General features: G+C 45.1%; 1 protein-coding gene across 1 annotated transcript; it reads right to left on the reverse strand.

The window, feature by feature from the left end:
- Positions 1–9,152: 9,152 nt before the first annotated feature.
- LOC129847300 (uncharacterized) lies at positions 9,153–17,569 on the reverse strand. The gene is made up of 3 exons (XM_055915051.1): positions 16,883–17,569; positions 16,420–16,687; positions 9,153–9,181 (listed from the first exon to the last, which is right to left on the reverse strand). The coding sequence occupies exons 1-3, from the start codon at positions 17,225–17,227 to the stop codon at positions 9,153–9,155; spliced, it is 642 nt and encodes a 213-aa protein (XP_055771026.1). The 5' UTR covers positions 17,228–17,569.
- Positions 17,570–21,364: the final 3,795 nt, after the last annotated feature.

Consider the following 21,364-nt stretch of genomic DNA (forward strand, 5'->3'; position numbering starts at 1 on the left):
GCTGACAACTAAAAGAGGGCTTTCAATAATCACTATTTTTAGCTCAAATACAATTGCACCAATGTTGAATTGTCTCATATGGGAATCACTTGGCTACATTTACAAGCCATACGTACAAAACACCAGACTTTCAAATGCTTCATTACAGATATTTTATTCCTTCCAAGAAGAAGATTGATTACATTTAGAAAATAAAGTAGGATCTCTATGGTTACAGTGATAAAACAAACAGAACCTGACATACCGATAAGGGGAACAAGGGAAAGCTAGTCAGTTGAAGGAATTCACCCCAAATGTGTTTTCTGCATCTAACCCAAGCCCTCTGAATCAGAGAGGTGGGGGGGGGACGGCCTTAATCAACATCCACGGCACCCAGGGAACAGTAACTGTTGTTGGGGGTTAAATGCCTTGCTCAAGGGCAGAACGGCAGATGTTTCCACCTTGCCTTCTCAGGGACTAGAACAAGCAACCTATCAGTTACTGTCACAACGTTCTAACCTCTAGACTACCTACAGTATACAGGGGCAATATGCAGCTCAAACAATAACACATTGTCTCACCCCGTCACTGTTTGGGTTAACAGCTGAGGGATAAGGGCTGGAGAAATGTAAACACTCTCAAATTCATAGACAGAGCTTCTGATGCAATGACTGACAATCCATGATATCAAAATTATAGTTTTAACCATGTTTTGAGGGTATACAATGTTTGTTTACAACTAATACAGCTGTCTACTACAGCAGGTCAGGTCAGTAGTCTATTAAAGCAGGTCAGAAGTCTACTAGAGCAGGTCAGGTCAGTAGTCTACTAAAGCAGGTCAGTAGTCTACTAAAGCAGGTCAGTAGTCTACTAAAGCAGGTCAGTAGTCTACTAAAGCAGGTCAGGTCAGTAGTCTACTACAGCAGGTCAGGTCAGTAGTCTATTAAAGCAGGTCAGGTCAGTAGTCTACTAAAGCAGGTCAGGTCAGTAGTCTACTACAGCAGGTCAGGTCAGTAGTCTACTAAAGCAGGTCAGGTCAGTAGTCTACTAAAGCAGGTCAGGTCAGTAGTCTACATTAAACAGGGTAGTACATTAGTCTACTGTGCTGATAGTTCAGAAAGTATTGTCATTAATAGTGAATGTTGATCACAGCGTGAAACTCAGGTCAGACTAAACCAGGTCCATTATTACCTGCTTGACCTGATGATGTCACAGGTTCCTGGTGGTTATGTCACTACATCATCATCACCAGCACAGAAACAAATACAACAGGTAGGTAATAACCTTTGACCCCAACAGAGACACAGTCATCATCATAGACACAATGATCACGTACCACCCGATCCTTGAGGAGAAGCGCTCTCGGAATATCCCCTTTTGGACACTGATCTGGGGGGTTATGGGTTAGTGGTAGGGTTAGGGGGTAGTGGTAGGGTTAGGGGGTAGTGGTAGGGTTAGGGGTTAGTGGTAGGGTTAGGGGTTAGTGGTAGGGTTAGGGGTTAGTGGTAGGGTTAGGGGGTAGTGGTAGGGAGTAGGGGTTAGTGGTAGGGTTAGGGGGTAGTGGTAGGGAGTAGGGGTTAGTGGTAGGGAGTAGGGGTTAGTGGTAGGGTTAGGGGGTAGTGGTAGGGTTAGGGGTTAGTGGTAGGGTTAGGGGTTAGTGGTAGGGTTAGGTGTTAGTGGTAGGGAGTAGGGGTTAGTGGTAGGGTTAGGGGTTAGTGGTAGGGAGTAGGGGTTAGTGGTAGGGTTAGGGGGTAGTGGTAGGGAGTAGGGGTTAGTGGTAGGGTTAGGGGTTAGTGGTAGGGTTAGGGGGTAGTGGTAGGGTTAGGGGGTAGTGGTAGGGAGTAGGGGTTAGTGGTAGGGTTAGGGGTTAGTGGTAGGGTTAGGGGTTAGTGGTAGGGTTAGGGGTTAGTGGTAGGGTTAGGGGTTAGTGGTAGGGTTAGGGGTTAGTGGTAGGGAGTAGGGGTTAGGGGTAGGGTTAGTGGTAGGGTTAGGGGTAGGGTTAGGGGTTAGTGGTAGGGTTAGGGGTTAGTGGTAGGGAGTAGGGGTTAGGGGTAGGGTTAGGGGTTAGTGGTAGGGAGTAGGGGTTAGTGGTAGGGTTAGGGGGTAGTGGTAGGGTTAGAGGTTAGTGGTAGGGTTAGGGGTTAGTGGTAGGGTTAGGGGGTAGTGGTAGGGTTAGGGGTTAGTGGTAGGGTTAGGGGTAGGGTTAGTGGTAGGGTTAGGGGTAGGGTTAGGGGTTAGTGGTAGGGTTAGGGGTTAGTGGTAGGGAGTAGGGGTTAGGGGTAGGGTTAGGGGTTAGTGGTAGGGTTAGGGGTTAGTGGTAGGGTTAGGGGTTAGTGGTAGGGGTTAGTGGTAGGGTTAGGGGTTAGTGGTAGGGTTAGGGGTTAGTGGTAGGGTTAGTGGTAGGGTTAGGGGTTAGTGGTAGGGTTAGGGGGTAGTGGTAGGGAGTAGGGGGTAGTGGTAGGGTTAGTGGTAGGGTTAGGGGTTAGTGGTAGGGTTAGGGGGTAGTGGTAGGGTTAGGGGTTAGTGGTAGGGAGTAGGGGTTAGTGGTAGGGAGTAGGGGGTAGTGGTAGGGGTTAGTGGTAGGGTTAGGGGTTAGGGGGTAGTGGTAGGGGTTAGGGGGTAGTGGTAGGGTTAGGGGTTAGTGGTAGGGAGTAGGGGGTAGTGGTAGGGTTAGGGGGTAGTGGTAGGGTTAGGGGTGGACTGGACACCCCCACCATAATGATGGTTCAGCATGTTATTCAGGCTGTCCACAGGAGATCTGGGACTCTGTTGTTCAGATCGTTGTTGATGTTGTTGAGAACTGCTCCAGTCACCATAGACTGTTGTCTGGTCGTTAGCATTCTTACAGTTCTTCACAAGAGCTTCTCTGACTCTCCATTTTACACCATCTGCCTCAGTTGAAGGATCTTTCCTGTGGGGACGCTGGCAGGAAAGAAAACGTGTACACAGTGCAGTACCCTGGGACAGAAATCACCCACATCTGTATTTTACAATGAGCTTTATGAGTTATAATGAGCTGACAATTCTGCATGTTAGAGAACAATGTGTGGATCTACTTCCATCTAACCACAGTGATGCTGCTGAATAAACTCCTAACTAACTCCTGGGAGAGGGTGATGTTCCTGTTGGACCGGAGGTTCCCAACTTCTTTACATCTGTCTGGGTGATGGGGAGGGATGTGCTTCAACCTGAGGAGAACAGAAACATAAGGGGGGAATTAACCTCACTGCTCAAATTTCAGTGTTGGTTCAAGTTGCTGAGAACCTCCAACTACCTTTATTAATGTGCAATGGTTTTGTAAACAGTTTTGCATATTCATAGGCTTGATCAAATTGTAGGCATTGTATGTAATCAGCTATACACTCGTGGTGGTGGAAAATGGTGTTTCATAAAGTAGGCATATCTTTCCGTTTTTATCCGCCTTCGACATTAAATCGAGTTCTGTAGAAAATCGACGCCTTGCAGCAGAATGTTTTCACGTATGAACCGGTCCACGGGGAATACGAATATAGACGGCTGCATGCAATGCCTTTGGGCGGTAAGATGAAACAACTATATCACCATCTGTAAGAGCTGATCATGTAAGAATGTACAAATAACTTGGCTGGCTAACATGCCTAGATTGAACAGAGTACAGCTGGTTAGCTGCATTTCCAACGTTTTTAAATCACATGTGAGATGAAGAGGTGGGAAATGAACACATCAGTTGCCATCTTTAGTCTCTGAATTATGTTTATAGATTTGCTACATTTGTCATTAGCTGACCAGCAAGTTCCTCAATTCAGGGTTAAAAAATGTCTGGGTCTTCACAATTGCCACATTGCTGACTTTATACTTGGTTAGTTTAGTCCATCTCTTAACAGCTGATATGCAGGAAGAGATCGCCTGCTAACTAGTTTTTGGATCCGATGCCAACTTAGCTTGGCTAGCGGGCTGATAAAAAGCACTGACTCAACATTTGAATAGAAAATTCACATGAAAGTAATTTGTTGAGCTTTTAAACAATTTGGTGAATAAATACAGGTACATTTCACAAAGTTATTCGCTATTCCTCTGGAACATTTTCTCCCACCCGGGGACTTTGTCCGCCATTAATTCAGACATTTTTAAAATTATTTTTATTATTTCCGCTACTTGTCGCAAGGTGTTATGGGATAGCCTCCCCGGTGAAGGATACATCGACGAGGCCTTCAAAACAGGGACTTCTGTGGATGTTCGCTGCCCTATAGTGTCATGTTGGATAAGTGGAACAGGACGGCTGAACTAAACCTAAATCAAGTCACACACTGTGTCCCAATCGACAACGATAACTATAGGGCAGCGGACATCCACTGAAGTCCCTGTTTTCTCCACCACAGTAAACTAAGTTTTAGGTCTAAAAAAACCAGGGGAGGGACAAAATAAGGATGCCTCACGAATTTGCTATAATCTTTTGCGCATTATTTTCCTGATTAGGGCCAACCGGATGTCGAGCCAGTCTCAACTAGCGATAATCCACCAATGGCAATGCGAGACAGTCGCAAAGAACCGTATCAAACCACGTGTGGTCCAATCATATTCGCCCTTTGACCTTAGCTCCGCCCCAAAAGCAAACGGCGGCCATGAAACTTTTCCCTCATCGGATCATTGTTTACATCAAACGGAGAGTTACAGAGGAAGTATCTTTAATAAGGTTGGATGAAATGGATTGTAATCTTATTGCTACATCTGTGAAGTTGTAAGAAGAACGGAAAAGTGAATTGAAAACATTATACAGTTCTATCTCTGCAGTCATCTACCTATGAAACCCGTAGTATTGGTTTGGTATCGGTAACTACCGGTACAATCAGCGGCCACTTGTCTGCATTTTCAATAGTATTTTTACAATCGTAGCTATTTTAATGCATACTATCGCTTAAATTCGTGCTTTGTTGTATGGTGTAAGACGTCTGTGAAGTTGTGAAATAGTGTTTACGTGATGCAGGCTACAGTACAGTAACTTTAGCATGCTACTGTACAGTAGTTTATTTTCGGTTCCAGTGTATAACAGTTTTATTCAACATGTATCAGTCATGGATTAGCAAATACATGTATTATGTTATCTAGTTTAATGGTGTGATAATCGGGATATTTGCCTTGCATTTCAATCTACACATGAATACAGTAGCGTGCCGTGGGCCTGGCGCCTGGGCCTTCAGTGAGGTCCTACAAAGTCCCACCCGAATTAATCCACCTCTTATTACCATCATTATGATGCCATGGCTCTAGACACTATACATTTAGACAGAAACGCAGTTTAACCAGGCGTTGCGTCACCTTGAAATTGACATTTTTTTCAGAGAATTGCAGGGGAAGAGTACAATACAGTACAGTTCAACTAATAGGCAAGAACATAGTTGAGTGCAACAGAGTTATATTAATATTCTTCTTCTATCCATTTCTGGTCCACAAACTTTGAGCTTTAAGTCCCCCAAAAAATAAATACAGTGTGTTCACTAAACAGCGCATTGTCGCACCCAAAGCAGTTTCACCGTGATGATAAAGACACATAACTATTCACTGAAAATAAAAGAAAACAAATAATTTGCAACATAGGCTATTTGCCATTTTATTTTGTTAATATATAGGCTATTTAATATTAACGAAATAAAATGCGAAACATACATACACATTTAATAAAAAATAACATGCATTGTATGCCTACTCACCAAAGACTGATTATTAGACAGTTGCGTGCGCTTAGGGGATCGTGAGAAAAATGCTGCAAGGCCATTGAGGTTGGCAAAGAAGACCTTGCATTCTTTAAGCTTTGAGGCTCCTTGAGTCAGTACTAAATTTAGTCGATGTGCATAGCAGTGAATGAATAAGGCCATCGGTGCCCTCTCCTTAACTTTAGCCTGCACCCCATTGAGTCCAGATGCCATGACTGCTGCGCCATCAAAACACTGTGCCACAACTTTATCCAGACTACATTCATTTTCCTCCAAGAAACGGAAAATAAGAGCGGCAATGTCATCAGCTCGCTTGCCGCTTGTCACATCTTCAAACCGGATAAATCGCTCCTTGACTCCCGTGTCCGTCACATAACGCAGGACGAGTGAGAGCTGTAGCTCCACTCTGGTGTCCCCAAACGTTTTCAAAAGCACCATTGCTTGTAAGTGCCCAGCCGTACTTTGGTGTCTCGTTGCTGCCTTGGTTAGACAACTCAAGTTTGCAAAGCCAGTGTGGCTCCAAACACCAAATCGATCACTTGCAAATAATAGGCATTCCCAGCAGTACAGTTTGCAGTGCTTCTCGGAGCCTGTGAGCCATTGACAGCGCTCATAGTTGAAACTTTGAAAGTGGCGAACGAACGAACCCCTTTCCCGCCTGTGACAGGCTTTGTGGCGTCGGGCGACCTCTCCTTACAATGTCTAACTTTTCTTGAAAAGTTCGTCTTGAGAATGGCGTTATAATTATATCCTCGACCAAATCGATATCTTCTCCTCCTTCCGCCATTGTGGGTTCAAAAAACAGTAGAACGCGAATTAATTCGTTTATCAAATTTAGTTTCCTAGATCTGCATAGACCTGCCCATAGGACCTGCCTCTCAATATTGGTAATCCAATCAAAAGACGTGGACGCCCTACGCCTGCTAGCTGGCTCCTGTGTAACACTGGAGCCAGCCAGCAGGCGTACAATAGCCAACTCTAAAGCTGATTGGTTGACACAAAATTTTAATTTCCATTCACTTTAAGCTACAAGCGCCCGCACTGTTGATTCTGAAGGCCTGAGGGCAGATTTTAGACCCCTGGCAACACATGATGGCTGAATATGATTGGATAAAAGATCTAACGTAAAGACCAGCCCTCCAAATCTCAACCTGGGGCTGGAAGCAGTGCAACCAAGAGGAAAGCTATGAAATGAAGAGTATAACTCTTACTCTGGGGAATAATTTAATACATATTTGTGGGAAAATATATTTAAAAAAAAATTATATTCTGATGATGTTTAGGCCAGCAGAGAAGGCCTTGCAGGCCCTGACGGCCCACCACTGCATGAATATGGGTCTGCAATGTATTGCAATGTTAGGTAGGCTATTGAATTCCCTTGGCATTCTGCAAGCATGAATACTTTACAATAATGGAAGATATGCATTGTGTTAATCTTACTATTTGTCCATGTATTGAATGGTACACAGCTTTCCATAAATGCAGTGTGGACTTTTTACAGATGAAACCCCTTCCATTATGACACTCCTTCCTGTATCTGTCATAAAGGCCTATGCATTCTTTGTCCTTTAGTTACACAACTAAATCTAGTATCTGTCACGTACCTTTCATGCTGTAGATCTGCTGTCATGGTGCTGAGAATGCTTAGTACTGTATCTGTCACTTATGTATTCTCTGTATGTATTAGGTATGAACCCTTGGACATACAGGTACCTCCAGCGCTCCCTCCTGCCTCACGTTCGGCCCCTGTCCCTGGTGATCTACCCCAGACCCCCTTGTATCCACCCCAGGCTTCTGAACTTGCCCCAGTGGGGTGAAGACCAGAAGAGGGTGATGTCCTTCCTGCCTCTCTCTCTCTCTCCCTTAAATGCAGCTGGTGATTCCAGAGAGCCGGCGGGCATCTCTCAACAAGAAGCAGCAGTGGATTGACCGGATGCTGTTTACCAGGAGCCTCCTACAGAGCTCACAGTTCATCACTGTCCTTTCCCTGGTGGGGTGAAGACCAGAAGAGGGTGATGTCCTTCCTGCCTCAGAATGTGCTGGGGTGAGTTTTTACATAATAAATGAGAAGCTTAGAAATTGTAATTTTAATATTTTCTTTTCTCATGATCTATTAATACCTCAGGATGCCACTGGGTAAACATTATCTAACTGACTAACTTTTCTGTGATGATATGTGGAAGAAGATGTGTCTGAAGTAAACAGAGGAACTGGCCTAGAGTTAGTCCTGTCTGGTATAATTAGTGGTCAAGACTGGACAAGGAGGGTTGGATAAACTCCTCTGTATGAAGATGAGTCCTGTCTGGTATAATTAGTGGTCAAGACTGGACCAGGAGGGTTGGATAAACTCCTCTCTATGAAGATGAGTCCTGTCTGGTATAATTAGTGGTCAAGACTGGACAAGGAGGGTTGGATAAACTCCTCTCTATGAAGATGAGTCCTGTCTGGTATAATTAGTGGTCAAGACAGGACAAGGAGGGTTGGATAAACTCCTCTGTATGAAGATGAGTCCTGTCTGGTATAATTAGTGGTCAAGACAGGACAAGGAGGGTTGGATAAACTCCTCTGTGTGAAGATGAGTCCTGTCTGGTATAATTAGTGGTCAAGACAGGACAAGGAGGGTTGGATAAACTCCTCTGTATGAAGATGAGTCCTGTCTGGTATAATTAGTGGTCAAGACTGGACAAGGAGGGTTGGATAAACTCCTCTGTATGAAGATGAGTCCTGTCTGGTATAATTAGTAGTCAAGACTGGACAAGGAGGATTGGATAAACTCCTCTCTATGAAGATGAGTCCTGTCTGGTATAATTAGTGGTCAAGACTGGACAAGGAGGGTTGGATAAACTCCTCTCTATGAAGATGAGTCCTGTCTGGTATACTTAGTGGTCAAGACTGGACAAGGAGGGTTGGATAAACTCCTCTGTATGAAGATGAGTCCTGTCTGGTATACTTAGTGGTCAAGACTGGACAAGGAGGGTTGGATAAACTCCTCTCTATGAAGATGAGTCCTGTCTGGTATAATTAGTGGTCAAGACTGGACAAGGAGGGTTGGATAAACTCCTCTGCATGTGGAACAGGTGTGACTATTTATCATGTGTAACAATCAAACCTCCCTATTGGCTGTGTGTTCCACATTCTAAAGTAGAACCATCATTTTACTTGCTGAAATATTGTCCAGAAATGACCTCATTGGACAGAAAGGGGAACTCCTCCCCACACGCATGTTAAACAAATATAATATAAACAAAGGATTCCTGTAGTTTCATGAAATAAGAAATTGATTGATAGTATATCATACGTCATACAAGCCAACATTAAAGGCAACACTTTATGTAAACAGTTAGCAAATAAACGTCCACATCTTTAAATCACAACTACAAAGGTAATTTTACAAGAAGTAAAATAGTGTGACCTGCTTCAGCTGTTTAACATTTTTATGGTGATTGAAGTAACATTTTGTTTGTCTTAAGTGAAGCAGTCATTTTAAATATTTTCCATGAAGGTAAGGTAGACTGGGGAACAAAGTAACACAGGGTCAGTTGTAACAGATAAATAAGTCCAATTAGAAACCAGGTAGAAAGCTCTTATTCAATGTGATAATGGTTGGTTAGTGTCTCTACATGACCAAGAGGTTTTGTTTAAAAAGGTGTTAGAGGCCCTAATGTAAATTTACTTGCCGCCTCTCCTTTTTTAAAGTATTAACCTGTGGAACATTCGTCTACTAGGTCAATTGTAACATTTAATTCCTTTCCACTTGGTTGAATTGTAAATGACTGGTAGTATGTCCAAGGAGCATACTTAGTGTGTAATGGTAGCTGAGATATGTTGTTAGTATAAAAATATGATTCCTCCAACTTAAATAATATTTTCATAATAAACTAAAGTCTAAAAGTGTTAGTCTGTTCCCCAGTCTCCTCTACTCTTACTGAGAAAAGGCCTCAACTGAAGAATCTACAGCTGCTGAGTCTGAGGTGTTAATCAGTCCAGTGCTGCTCTGACCACAGTGTTGTTAGGAACCACATTTTCTAACTCTACATACACAGCCTTGTGTCAACTCTTACTGTGAACTACTTCAGTTACTGGAAATATGTCCCCCAACAACACCAGTAAATGAAACATCCATTATATGCCTTGGTTTACAGGAAGTGTGTTAGAGGCTAAATCAGAGGTGGAAAGTTGATTGACATTTGATTGCCTCCATTTCATTCAGTTGGACACATCTTCCTCCATTTTAATTTTTTATTTTTTTTATTTCACCTTTATTTAACCAGGTAGGCTAGTTGAGAACAAGTTCTCATTTGCAACTGCGACCTGGCCAAGATAAAGCATAGCAGTGTGAACAGACAACACAGAGTTACACATGGAGTAAACAATAAACAAGTCAATAACATGGTAGAAAAAAAGAGAATCTATATACAATGTGTGCAAAAGGCATGAGGTAGGCAATAAATCGAATAATTACAATTTAGCAGATTAACACTGGAGTGATAAATCATCAGATGATCATGTGCAAGAAGAGATACTGGTGTGCAAAAGAGCAGAAAAGTAAATAAATAAAAGCAGTATGGGGGGTGAGGTAGGTAAATTGGGTGGGTAGTTTACAGATGGACTATGTACAGCTGCAGCGATCGGTTAGCTGCTCGGATAGCAGATTTTTAAAGTTGTTGAGGGAGATAAAAGTCTCCAACTTCAGAGATTTTTGCAATTCGTTCCAGTCGCAGGCAGCAGAGAACTGGAAGGAAAGGCGTCCAAATGAGGTTTTGGCTTTAGGGATGATCAGTGAGATACACCTGCTGGAGCGCGTGCTGCGGGTGGGTGTAGCCATCGTGACCAGTGAACTGAGATAAGGCGGCACTTTACCTAGCATAGCCTTGTAGATGACCTGGAGCCAGTGGGTCTGACGACGAACATGTAGCGAGGGCCAGCCGACTAGGGCATACAGGTCGCAGTGGTGGGTCGTATAAGGTGCTTTAGTAACAAAACGAATGGCACTGTGATAAACTGCATCCAGTTTGCTGAGTAGAGTATTGGAAGCTATTTTGTAGATGACATCGCCGAAGTCGAGGATCGGTAGGATAGTCAGTTTTACTAGGGTAAGTTTGGCGGCGTGAGTGAAGGAGGCTTTGTTGCGGAATAGAAAGCCGATTCTTGATTTGATTTTGGATTGGAGATGTTTGATATGAGTCTGGAAGGAGAGTTTGCAGTCTAGCCAGACACCTAGGTACTTATAGATGTCCACATATTCTAGGTCGGAACCGTCCAGGGTGGTGATGCTAGTCGGGCGTGCGGGTGCAGGCAGCGAACGGTTGAAAAGCATGCATTTGGTTTTACTAGCGTTTAAGAGCAGTTGGAGGCCACGGAAGGAGTGTTGTATGGCATTGAAGCTCGTTTGGAGGTTAGATAGCACAGTGTCCAAGGAAGGGCCGGAAGTATATAGAATGGTGTCGTCTGCGTAGAGGTGGATCAGGGAATCGCCCGCAGCAAGAGCAACATCATTGATGTATACAGAGAAAAGAGTCGGCCCGAGAATTGAACCCTGTGGTACCCCCATAGAGACTGCCAGAGGACCGGACAACATGCCCTCCGATTTGACACACTGAACTCTGTCTGCAAAGTAGTTGGTGAACCAGGCAAGGCAGTCATTAGAAAAACCGAGGCTACTGAGTCTGCCGATAAGAATATGGTGATTGACAGAGTCGAAAGCCTTGGCCAGGTCGATGAAGACGGCTGCACAGTAATGTCTTTTATCGATGGCGGTTATGATATCGTTTAGTACCTTGAGCGTGGCTGAGGTGCACCCGTGACCGGCTCGGAAACCGGATTGCACAGCGGAGAAGGTACGGTGGGATTCGAGATGGTCAGTGATCTGTTTGTTGACTTGGCTTTCGAAGACCTTAGATAGGCAGGGCAGGATGGATATAGGTCTGTAACAGTTTGGGTCCAGGGTGTCTCCCCCTTTGAAGAGGGGGATGACCGCGGCAGCTTTCCAATCCTTGGGGATCTCAGATGATACGAAGGAGAGGTTGAACAGGCTGGTAATAGGGGGTGCGACAATGGCGGCGGACAGTTTCAGAAATAGGGGGTCCAGATTGTCAAGCCCAGCTGATTTGTATGGGTCCAGGTTTTCCAGCTCTTTCAGAACATCTGCTATCTGGATATGGGTAAAGGAGAAGCTGGGGAGGCTTGGGCGAGTAGCAGCGGGGGGGGCGGGGCTGTTGGCCAAGGTTGGAGTCGCCAGGAGGAAGGCATGGCCAGCCATTGAGAAATGTTTGTTGAAGTTTTCGATTATCACGGACTTATCAGTGGTGACCGTGTTACCTAGCCTCAGTGCAGTTGGCAGCTGGGAGGAGGTGCTCTTGTTTTCCATGGACTTTACAGTATCCCAGAACTTTTTGGAGTTAGAGCTACAGGATGCAAATTTCTGCTTGAAAAAGCTGGCCTTTGCTTTCCTGACTGACTGTGTGTATTGGTTCCTGACTTCCCTGAACAGTTGCATATCGCGGGGGCTCTTCGATGCTATTGCAGTTCGCCACAGGATGTTTTTGTGCTGGTCGAGGGCAGTCAGGTCTGGAGTGAACCAAGGGCTATATCTGTTCTTGGTTCTGCATTTTTTGAACGGAGCATGCTTGTCTAATATGGTGAGGAAGTAACTTTTAAAGAATGACCAGGCATCCTCAACTGACGGGATGAGGTCAATATCCTTCCAGGGTACCCGGGCCAGGTCGATTAGAAAGGCCTGCTCGCAGAAGTGTTTTAGGGAGCGTTTGACAGTGATGAGGGGTGGTCGTTTGACCGCGGACCCGTGGCGGATACAGGCAATGAGGCAGTGATCGCTGAGATCTTGATTGAAGACAGCAGAGGTGTATTTGGAGGGCAGGTTGGTCAGGATAATGTTTATTAGGGTGCCCATGTTTACGGATTTAGGGTTGTACCTGGTGGGTTCCTTGATGATTTGTGTGAGATTGAGGGCATCAAGCTTGGATTGTAGGACTGCCGGGGTGTTAAGCATATCCCAGTTTAGGTCACCTAACAGAACAAACTCTGAAGCTAGATGGGGAGCGATCAATTCACAGATGGTGTCCAGGGCACAGCTGGGAGCTGAGGGGGGTCGGTAGCAGGCGGCAACAGTGAGAGACTTATTTCTGGAGAGATTAATTTTTAAAATTAGAAGTTCGAACTGTTTGGGCATAGACCTGGAAAGTATGACAGAACTTTGCAGGCTATCTCTGCAGTAGATTGCAACTCCTCCCCCTTTGGCAGTTCTATCTTGACGGAAAGTGTTATAGTTGGGTATGGAAATCCCAGAATTTTTGGTGGCCTTCCTAAGCCAGGATTCGGACACGGCAAGGACATCAGGGTTGGCAGAGTGTGCTAAAGCGGTGAGTAAGGCAAACTTAGGGAGGAGGCTTCTGATGTTGACATGCATGAGGCCAAGGCTTTTTCGATCACAGAAGTCAACAAATGAGGGTGACTGGGGACATGCAGGGCCTGGGTTTACCTCCACATCACCCGAGGAACAGAGGAGTAGTAGGATGAGGGTGCGGCTAAAGGCTATCAAAACTGGTCGCCTAGAGCGTTGGGGACAAAGAATAAAAGGAGCAGATTTATGGGCGTGGTAGAATAGATTCTGGGCATAATGTGCAGACAGGGGTATGGTGGGGCACGGGTACAGCGGAGGCAAGCCCAGGCACTGGGTGATGATAAGAGAGGTTGTATCTCTGGACATGCTGGTCTCAATGGGTGAGGTCACCGCATGTGTGGGGGGTGGGACAAAGGAGGTATCAGAGGTACGGAGAGTGGAACTACGGGGTCCATTGCAAACCAAAACAATGATAATGATAACTAGCCTGAACAACAGTATGCAAGGCATATTGATATTTGAGAGAGACATACAATAAGGCATAAAGTGATTGCAGGTCTTGATTGGGAGAGCTAGCTAAAACAACAGGTAAGATAACAGCAGCAATAACAGGGTGCTAGTCTAACACAGCAACAACAGGTAAAAATGGCGACGACTAGGCAGAGAGGGTCGGATTAACTACACACAGATCCTGAGTTAAAGCACAGAGCCGACAGATAAAACACAAATAAACAGAATGGAGTACCGTGAATTAATGGACAGTCAAGCAGGCATCAGCTATGTAGCCAAGTGATCATAGTGTCCAGGGGGCAGCCGTAGATGGAGCAGGGAGGCCTCCACTAAGCTAGCACGCGGCGTTTAAAGTTAGTAGCCCGGGGGTTGGTCTGCTCAGACGGAGGGGGTCTGCTCAGACGGAGGCCGGTTGAGGGCACAGCGGGTGGGGTATTCGTCTGCAGACCAGACGTGGTCGTGTCGACAGAGAATCCAAGCCGGATGGCGATGGCGAAAGAGAGGTTGTGAAATTGTAGAATTGTGTTTGCTAACTGGTGCTAGCTTCGTGGCAGTGGCGCTAGCTGCGCTAGTTGCAAGCTAGCTGTGAGGATCAGAAGTAGTGGCTCAGGGATTACGGCAGGAATCCGGCGTTGTTGTCGAGAGACAGTCCGATGCTGGTAAATTGGTGAGTAATATCCAGGCTAATAACAGGGCTGGTGTCTGTGCAGAAGGTAAAAGCTGCTAGCAGCGGCAAAAAATGGCTAAATTAGCTTGTAGCTGATTTAGACCAGTTGTGATGGATTGGCAGGGCTCTGTGTCGGCAAAAAAAGGTCCAGGCCAATTGGCAAAATATGTATTGTAGCACAAGAATTAGCCGGAGGACCTCTTCGGCTAGCCGGGAGATTGGCCTAGCTCGAGGCTAGCTCAAGGCTAACTGTTGCTTGCTTCGGGACAGAGACGTTAGCCAGGAGTAGCCACTCAGATTGCAGCTAGCTATCTGATCCGGTGTAAAGGTCCAGAGCTTGCGGTAGTAATCTGGAGATTTGGTAGAGAAAAAGCAGTCCGATATTCTCTGGGTTGATATCGCGCTGTGCAGACTGGCATGTATTGACCAAGCTGAGGCTGGCTGGTGTCCGAGTTAACGGTAAAGACCACTAGCAGTGACTAACTGATAACTAGCTAGTAGTTAGTTAGCTGGCTAGCTTCTGATGGGGGTTCCGGTTCTAAAGTATAAAAATAGCAGATCCGTACCACATTGGGTCTTGGGGGTTGCAGGAGAGTATATTCAGTCCGTAGATGGAAAGTGAGATTAAAATATAAACGGAAAAAACGAGGAAAACGATTATTTACACGGGACAAGACAAAACACACGTCCGACTGCTACGCCATCATCTTCATTCAATTAGACACATCTTCCTCCGTTTCATTCAGTTGGACACATCTTCCTCCGTTTCATTCAGTTGGACACATCTTCCACTGTTCCATTCAGTTGGACACATCATCCTCCGTTTCATTCAGTTGTAAACATCTTCCTCCGTTTCATTCAGTTGGACACATCTTCCTCCGTTTCATTCAGTTGGACACATCTTCCTCCGTTTCGTTCAGTTGGACACACCTTCCTCTATTTCATTCAGTTGGACACATCTTCCTCCGTTTCATTCAGTTGTACACATCTTCCTCCGTTTCATTCAGTTGTACACATCTTCCTCCGTTTCAATCAGTTGTACACATCTTCCTCCGTTTCATTCAGTTGGACACATCTTCCTCCGTTTCATTCAGTTGTACACATCTTCCTCCGTTTCATTCAGTTGGACACATCTTCCTCCGTTTCAATCAGTTGGACACATCTTCCTCCGTTTCATTCAGTTGGACACATCTTCCTCCGTTTCATTCAGTTGGACACATCTTCCTCCGTTTCATTCAGTTGGACACATCTTCCTCCGTTTCATTCAGTTGGACACATCTTCCTCCGTTTCATTCAGTTGGACACATCTTCCTCCGTTTCATTCAGTTGGACACGTCTTCCTCCGTTTCATTCAGTTGGACACGTCTTCCTCCGTTTCATTCAGTTGGACACGTCTTCCTCCGTTTCATTCAGTTGGACACGTCTTCCTCTGTTTCATTCAGTTGGACACATATTCCTCCGTTTCATTCAGTTGGACACATCTTCCTCCGTTTCATTCAGTTGGACACATATTCCTCCGTTTCATTCACATTTACATTTACATTTAAGTCATTTAGCAGACGCTCTTATCCAGAGCGACTTACAAATTGGTGCATTCACCTTATGATATCCAGTGGAACAACCACTTTACAATAGTGCATCTAACTCTTTTAAGGGGGAGGGGGGGGTTAGAAGGATTACTTTATCCTATCCTAGTTATTCCTTAAAGAGGTGGGGTTTCAGGTGTCTCCGGAAGGTGGTGATTGACTCCGCTGACCTGGCGTCGTGAGGGAGTTTGTTCCACCATTGGGGTGCCAGAGCAGCGAACAGTTTTGACTGGGCTGAGCGGGAACTGTACTTCCTCAGCGGTAGGGAGGCGAGCCGGCCAGAGGTGGATGAACGCAGTGCCCTTGTTTGGGTGTAGGGCCTGATCAGAGCCTGAAGGTAGGGAGGTGCCGTTCCCCTCACAGCTCCGTAGGCAAGCACCATGGTCTTGTAGCGGATGCGAGCTTCAACTGGAAGCCAGTGGAGAGAGCGGAGGAGCGGGGTGACGTGAGAGAACTTGGGAAGGTTGAACACCAGACGTGCTGCGGCGTTCTGGATGAGTTGTAGGGGTTTAATAGCACAGGCAGGGAGCCCAGCCAACAGCGAGTTGCAGTAATCCAGACGGGAGATGACAAGTGCCTGGATTAGGACCTGCGCCGTTTCCTGTGTGAGGCAGGGTCGTACTCTGCGAATGTTGTAGAGCATGAACCTACAGGAACGGGTCACCGCCTTGATGTGAGTTGAGAACGACAGGGTGTTGTCCAGGATCACGCCAAGGTTCTTAGCACTCTGGGAGGAGGACACAATGGAGTTGTCAACCGTGATGGCGAGATCATGGAACGGGCAGTCCTTCCCCGGGAGGAAGAGCAGCTCCGTCTTGCCGAGGTTCAACTTGAGGTGGTGATCCGTCATCCACACTGATATGTCTGCCAGACATGCAGAGATGCGATTCGCCACCTGGTTATCAGAGGGGGGAAAGGAGAAGATTAATTGTGTGTCGTCTGCATAGCAATGATAGGAGAGACCATGTGAGGATATGACAGAGCCAAGTGACTTGGTGTATAGCGAGAATAGGAGAGGGCCTAGAACAGAGCCCTGGGGGACACCAGTGGTGAGAGCACGTGGTGCTGAGACAGATTCTCGCATCGCCACCTGGTAGGAGCGACCTGTCAGGTAGGACGCAATCCAAGCGTGGGCCGCGCCGGAGATGCCCAGCTCGGAGAGGGTGGAGAGGAGGATCTGATGGTTCACAGTATCAAAGGCAGCCGATAGGTCTAGAAGGATGAGAGCAGAGGAGAGAGAGTTAGCTTTAGCAGTGCGGAGCGCCTCCGTGACACAGAAGAGCAGTCTCAGTTGAATGACTAGTCTTGAAACCTGACTGATTTGGATCAAGAAGGTCATTCTGAGAGAGATAGCAGGAGAGCTGGCCAAGGACGGCACGTTCAAGAGTTTTGGAGAGAAAAGAAAGAAGGGATACTGGTCTGTAGTTGTTGACATCGGAGGGATCGAGTGTAGGTTTTTTCAGAAGGGGTGCAACTCTCGCTCTCTTGAAGACGGAAGGGACGTAGCCAGCGGTGAAGGATGAGTTGATGAGCGAGGTGAGGTAAGGGAGAAGGTCTCCGGAAATGGTCTGGAGAAGAGAGGAGGGGATAGGGTCAAGCGGGCAGGTTGTTGGGCGGCCGGCCGTCACAAGACGCGAGATTTCATCTGGAGAGAGAGGGGAGAAAGAGGTCAAAGCACAGGGTAGGGCAGTGTGAGCAGAACCAGCGGTGTCGTTTGACTTAGCAAACGAGGATCGGATGTCGTCGACCTTCTTTTCAAAATGGTTGACGATGTCATCCGCAGAGAGGGAGGAGGGGGGAGGAGGGGGAGGAGGATTCAGGAGGGAGGAGAAGGTGGCAAAGAGCTTCCTAGGGTTAGAGGCAGATGCTTGGAATTTAGAGTGGTAGAAAGTGGCTTTAGCAGCAGAGACAGAAGAGGAGAATGTAGAGAGGAGGGAGTGAAAGGATGCCAGGTCCGCAGGGAGGCGAGTTTTCCTCCATTTCCGCTCGGCTGCCCGGAGCCCTGTTCTGTGAGCTCGCAGTGAGTCGTCGAGCCACGGAGCAGGAGGGGAGGACCGAGCCGGCCTGGAGGATAGGGGACATAGAGAGTCAAAGGATGCAGAAAGGGAGGAGAGGAGGGTTGAGGAGGCAGAATCAGGAGATAGGTTGGAGAAGGTTTGAGCAGAGGGAAGAGATGATAGGATGGAAGAGGAGAGAGTAGCGGGGGAGAGAGAGCGAAGGTTGGGACGGCACGATACCATCCGAGTAGGGGCAGTGTGGGAAGTGTTGGATGAGAGCGAGAGGGAAAAGGATACAAGGTAGTGGTCGGAGACTTGGAGGGGAGTTGCAATGAGATTAGTGGAAGAACAGCATCTTGTAAAGATGAGGTCAAGCGTATTGCCTGCCTTGTGAGTAGGGGGGAAGGTGAGAGGGTGAGGTCAAAAGAGGAGAGGAGTGGAAAGAAGGAGGCAGAGAGGAATGAGTCAAAGGTAGACGTGTCCATTCAGTTGGACACATCTTCCTCCGTTTCATTCAGTTGGACACATCTTCCTCCGTTTCATTCAGTTGGACACATCTTCCTCCGTTTCATTCAGTTGGACACATCTTCCTCCGTTTCATTCAGTTGGACACATCTTCCTCCGTTTCATTCAGTTGGACACATCTTCCTCCGTTTCATTCAGTTGGACACATCTTCCTCCGTTTCATTCAGTTGTAAACATCTTCCTCCGTTTCATTCAGTTGGACACATCTTCCTCCGTTTCATTCAGTTGGACACATCTTCCCCCGGTTCATTCAGTTGTACACATCTTCCCCCGTTTCATTCAGTTGTACACATCTTCCTCCGTTTCATTCAGTTGTATACATATCTGTAATGTATGTTAAATCTTTGAGAACTCATACTAAATATTTTGACTTGCTGGTCAAGGGAAATGTAAGTGTTACTTCTTTTAGTTGTTGAGACATAGACGCTAAGCCTTGTGGGATATTAATGAATGTGAACTCAGCAACCGTAATTCCAGAACAGTCCCACTGTTGTAATAGTGGGATGTGTATCTTCTGACAGACTCTATGCTGAGTAAAGTCATGTTTTTATCCTAAAATGTTTTTCTACCAGAACCAAAGTGTGGATGCAGTCACTATTTAGAGCAGTCTAATCTCATTCACCCAGAACTATAATCTTGTGTGATTAAGTTCTGGTTCCATACGTGTCAGAAACTGGGAGTTCCGGTTCGCAAAGTCTCCACCCTCACAAAAGATACAAGTTAAAGAAGTTTAGGAAACAAATCTGAATACAATATTTCGCTGAACTTTCCCATTACATTTAAATAGTCACTACCTTTAGAGAACCAGTAAAGTTTCCAGATGTTTAAATAGTCACTACCTTTAGAGAACCAGTAAAGTTTCCAGATGTTTAAATAGTCACTACCTTTAGAGAACCAGTAAAGTTTCCAGATGTTTAAATAGTCACTACCTTTAGAGAACCAGTAAAGTTTCCAGATGTTTAAATAGTCACTACCTTTAGAGAACCACTAAAGTTTCCAGATGTTTAAATAGTCACTACCTTTAGAGAACCACTAAAGTTTCCAGATGTTTAAATAGTCACTACCTTTAGAGAACCACTAAAGTTTCCAGATGTTTAAATAGTCACTACCTTTAGAGAACCACTAAAGTTTCCAGATGTTTAAATAGTCACTACCTTTAGAGAACCACTAAAGTTTCCAGATGTTTAAATAGTCACTACCTTTAGAGAACCACTAAAGTTTCCAGATGTTTAAATAGTCACTACCTTTAGAGAACCAGTAAAGTTTCCAGATGTTTAAATAGTCACTACCTTTAGAGAACCAGTAAAGTTTCCAGATGTTTATAAAGTCACTACCTTTAGAGAACCAGTAAAGTTTCCAGATGTTTAAATATTCACTACCTTTAGAGAACCAGTAAAGTTTCCAGATGTTTAAATATTCACTACCTTTGGAGAACCAGTAAAGTTTCCAGATGTTTAAATAGTCACTACCTTTAGAGAACCAGTAAAGTTTCCAGATGTTTAAATAGTCACTACCTTTAGAGAACCAGTAAAGTTTCCAGATGTTTAAATAGTCACTACCTTTAGAGAACCAGTAAAGTTTCCAGATGTTTATAAAGTCACTACCTTTAGAGAACCAGTAAAGTTTCCAGATGTTTAAATATTCACTACCTTTAGAGAACCAGTAAAGTTTCCAGATGTTTAAATAGTCACTACCTTTAGAGAACCAGTAAAGTTTCCAGATGTTTAAATAGTCACTACTGTAGTAGTAACATAAGCTAGCTGAACATTAAAAATAGACTTCTAAGACAATTGCACACAATAAGGATAGGGGAGAGCAGAACAAAGGGCAACTGGACACACTAATGCTAGAACAGACACATATAGTCTGACAAATTCCACTCAGGACACATACCAGAGACACGTAGGCGCCTAGGGAAATTTGACACCTAGATATATAGTCTGCTGATTCCCTTAAGTGCATGAGACTAGACATATAGGCGCCTAAGAGAACAGCCACCATTATAAACTAATTGAAAGCAGATGGCGTTATAGGGCGTGAACAAGTAGGAAGCTTGAACTAAAGGATGATGGTGGGGAATGACTTCAGAAAGGAAACTTCATTTGCATAGGGGATGGACATAATACTATGTGTGTATAAATATAGGAAATGGACTTCTGGCGGGGTGTGTTCCGCGGGGTGTGATCCGCGGGGACATGCCAGTTGGCTGTACAGTTGTAATAAAGAGCATGTTTGAATTTACAAGTTCTGATAAGCGTTGTATTTGAAATGATTTTCCACAACACTACCTTTAGAGAACCAGTAAAGTTTCCAGATGTTTAAAAAGTCACTGCCTTTAGAGAACCAGTAAAGTTTCCAGAAGTTTAAATAGTCACTACCTTTAGAGAACCAGTAAAGTTCCCACATGTTTAAATAGTCACTACCTTTATAGAACCAGTAAAGTTTCCAGATGTTTAAAAAGTCACTGCCTTTAGAGAACCAGTAAAGTTTCCACATGTTTAAATAGTCACTACCTTTAGAGAACCAGTAAAGTTTCCACATGTTTAAATAGTCACTACCTTTAGAGAACCAGTAAAGTTTCCAGATGTTTAAATAGTCACTGCCTTTAGAGAACCAGTACAGTTGCAGCCAATCAAAGCCACGTGTGAAAATAGTTAAGAGACTGAAGGACTAGAATAATGTTAAGGTCATACATGTAACATTACTACCTGGAAATCACACCTGTAACATTTCTACCTGGAAATCACACCTGTAACATTTCTACCTGGAAAACACACCTGTAACATTACTACCTGCTAATCACACCTGTAACATTACTACCTGGAAATAACACCTGTAACATTTCTACCTGCTCATCACACCTGTAACATTACTACCTGGAAATCACACCTGTAACATTTCTACCTGGAAATCACACCTGTAACATTACTACCTGGAAATCACACCTGTAACATTTCTACCTGGAAATCACACCTGTAACATTACTACCTGGAAATCACACCTGTAACATTACTACCTGGAAATCACACCTGTAACATTACTACCTGGAA

This window comes from Salvelinus fontinalis, unplaced genomic scaffold (genome assembly GCF_029448725.1).
Source record: "Salvelinus fontinalis isolate EN_2023a unplaced genomic scaffold, ASM2944872v1 scaffold_0766, whole genome shotgun sequence".
Classification (NCBI taxonomy): domain Eukaryota; kingdom Metazoa; phylum Chordata; class Actinopteri; order Salmoniformes; family Salmonidae; genus Salvelinus; species Salvelinus fontinalis.